Source organism: Nicotiana tabacum, chromosome 9, assembly GCF_000715075.1.
Source record: "Nicotiana tabacum cultivar K326 chromosome 9, ASM71507v2, whole genome shotgun sequence".
In the NCBI taxonomy this organism is placed as follows: domain Eukaryota; kingdom Viridiplantae; phylum Streptophyta; class Magnoliopsida; order Solanales; family Solanaceae; genus Nicotiana; species Nicotiana tabacum.
In genome coordinates, this window is record NC_134088.1 from 97,923,209 (window position 1) to 97,926,232 (window position 3,024).

Sequence of the window (3,024 nt, forward strand, 5' to 3'; positions counted from 1 at the left end):
CTTATTTTCTTGTTTGAAGTATTTAATGGCACGTCTGAAATCTTTCGGTGGCACGTCTATTTATATTCAGTTACATAAATGGTGTAGGTGTATCTCTTAGTTTGTATTTTCATTTTCTGTATGAGAATACATGCCAAAGAGATTAGTCACTATTACAGCTTTCTGATTTTCATATGAAAATTGGAAGGGAAAAAGCTTTTCTTTGCAATTTTATTTAGCTATAACTGCTAGCCAGAGGCCGACCTAAAGATCCATAGTATACATCAGATATAAAAAATTTGAACCGTTAATAACCGAAAAATTAAACTGGAAATAACCGAACCGAACCTTGAAAAAACCGCACCGAACTGTAAATACTTTGGTTTGATTTGGTTATTAATATTACAAAACCGAAAACCGATAAACCGAACCGTACTTTCATAATAATCGACTGACGCCCACCTCTACTCGAGACCTTAAGCTGCCAAACGGGGCGCTACTTCCCAAAACGACCGGTCAGGTCGTTACAATAGGCTAGCTAGTTACAATATATATCTGTGGGTTGTACTTTAAGTGTATTTTTTAATAGGTGTGTCAATCCCTAAACAAAAGAACCTAAAACAGTAATAATTCTTAATGGATTAGCCAAAAAGTCATAAACAATATATTTCAAAAATACCTGAGGTAGTAGCAGATCTAAACCAACAAGTGTAAACGGACAAAGAAAGTGATAACAAATTGATTGAAAAGGATAATCGATCCATGCTTAGCTCCAACGGAACTTACCAAACATTATGCTGGAAGTTGTTCAACAACTGCTGGAAAATCTACTAAAAGTCAATTAAAAAAAACATAATCCTGTATATATCCTTGCCAGTTTGTGCAATATTCAACAACCGCACAAGCTTAAGAGAAGATCCAAAATACTGTCATACTGAATTCCGCAGTGGACAAGAAGCTTGTCATCTTCTAATATTCGTCCATCGTAGAGTAACCTCTGTTTATGAAACCTAATTCCCTCCTTTTCTTGAATTACAGCCTTAACATCTGCAACGGTATCATCACCCTCAACCATTAACCATATAGTGCGTCCAGTTAGCATTTTCACAGAGATTTGTGTTATTGGTGCATATCGAAGGATTAAGGTAGAACCTTGCTTGATTTCCGCAGAAAGAAGAGTCTGTGAATCTCTTAAAACTCCCCCATCTTTATTCAATAGCTTCTGTTTCTTAAATGGAATCTCCTTTTCTTCTTGAATATACGCTTTAACTGCAGCTATGCAGTCATCTGGTTCAACCATTAGGATAAAAGCTTTTGATTCTGAAAGGCCACTGTCCTCGAGTTTAAAATTGGGGGGTAAAAATGATTTTGGTAATGAATCCCAATTAATCATGTCTCTATAGGTATCATCTTGAATAATAATTTGCATAGTTCGACTTAATGACCATGGATCTATAACAATAAAACATAGCATAAGCTTCGATTGGATGATCTTTTTTCTTAAAATACATATTATAACGTGTAAATAACGTTAATTCACTAGCAACTTTTAAACTAAAACATTAAAGAAAACTAAGGATAGAAAATTTGACAAAACAGAGAGATTTCACTAATATATAGGATCATATGTTTAAATCTGTTAGTAATATAGCTTCTTAAACATCAATATAGTGAAGAAAATGAGAGCATACCCGGTTCTGCAACCCTTTCGATCTTTACTTTTGTAGATTGATCACTTGATCTCCCTCTGTTCATATTCTACCTCTCCGCCTTCTACAAATGGCTAAACCTCAATTATAGAGGCTAGGATAATATATTATCCATTATATGTGGGACCAATCCCATTAATAAAAAAGAAAAATAAATATGGCCGGCAGGAAGATCTGTTCTTTGGTTGTTGGTAGTATTATTTTTTATTATTGGTGGCTAAGTATTCAAACGTGGATGCAGAGAAATTTTATTCGCACAAAACACAGTACTCTTTTATATTTGGACATTGTTTAACCAAAGAATTATATTCTACGTCAAAACCTATTTTTATAGGTACTCGGGTTACTGATAATTAAGAAATTTAATATTCTCTCAAATATAAGAAAGGAGATCGGAATCAGAAATGGCAAAGTAATCAATAGAAAGCACAAGAAAATAATTATATTCCAATGTTCATTAGAACGTGTCCTTACAAGTGAAATTCCCTTCCCTTATATAGGAATTTACAAATATAACGTTTCTTCCCTTTTATGACAGAATCATTATGAGCATTAATGACATTAATGAAACGTTACAATCGGCAACGGTACATGTTCATGAAGATTCTGTAATGGTTTCGATTCTTCTTCCACATTAATTTAAGGTTCATGAATCTTCCCTCTTTACTGTATTGATTCATCCTGCATGTGTCTTTTCACTGAATAATTTAGGCTCGGACAACCGTACATTTTCATCTCGTGAGTGATTTGATCGTACCGGTTGTAAATCGCAACTCTTTTAATGTGACTCTCCAGTTGTCATCTTCTTAGTAATCCACGTATCTTGCCCTATCATCCTCATATAATTCCACGTGTAATATTTAGTTTTTACCAATACAGATAGTCCCCCCACTTGCCGAATATTCTGCAATGGAATATTTAGGAAGTGGCACATATTTATGGCGGGAATTGTTTGCCGCCGTTTCCCATATATCATTGCATCTTCTTCAGAACCATCGCTTCGCATGTCACTTCCATTTAATGTATGTGCTACGTGGCCTTTGTCGATTGGGTCTACGATTCTTTAGCGATTTTTAAGGCTTTCTTGCGGCTGCATCATTCACTTTTAGTTTCACAAAACCTTCAATCTACAGTGTCTTCTTCTTTAATCGTTCTTGTTCTTCAGCAAATATTATTTTCTCGTATAACCATATCTTCATCAAACCCCGATCCTCGCAGAGTAGTAATTGTAGATGAATTTTCCCTTTCAACTGCTCCTGTAGGAGCGGTAGATTATGTAGTTTAGGATCTATATCCATTCGTGGTTCTATTTCTCAAACTAACGTTACTACCCCTT

The 3,024-nt window shown here is 34.9% G+C and overlaps 1 protein-coding gene across 1 annotated transcript; it reads right to left on the minus strand.

Annotated features, from left to right (window-relative positions):
• Positions 1–717: 717 nt before the first annotated feature.
• On the minus strand, positions 718–1,825 carry LOC107827788 (uncharacterized). Its single transcript, XM_016654988.2, has 2 exons — positions 1,671–1,825; positions 718–1,431 (listed from the first exon to the last, which is right to left on the minus strand). Exons 1-2 carry the CDS (start codon positions 1,732–1,734, stop codon positions 869–871), a joined length of 627 nt encoding a protein of 208 aa, XP_016510474.1. The 5' UTR covers positions 1,735–1,825; the 3' UTR covers positions 718–868.
• Between the last annotated feature and the right edge of the window lie 1,199 nt (positions 1,826–3,024).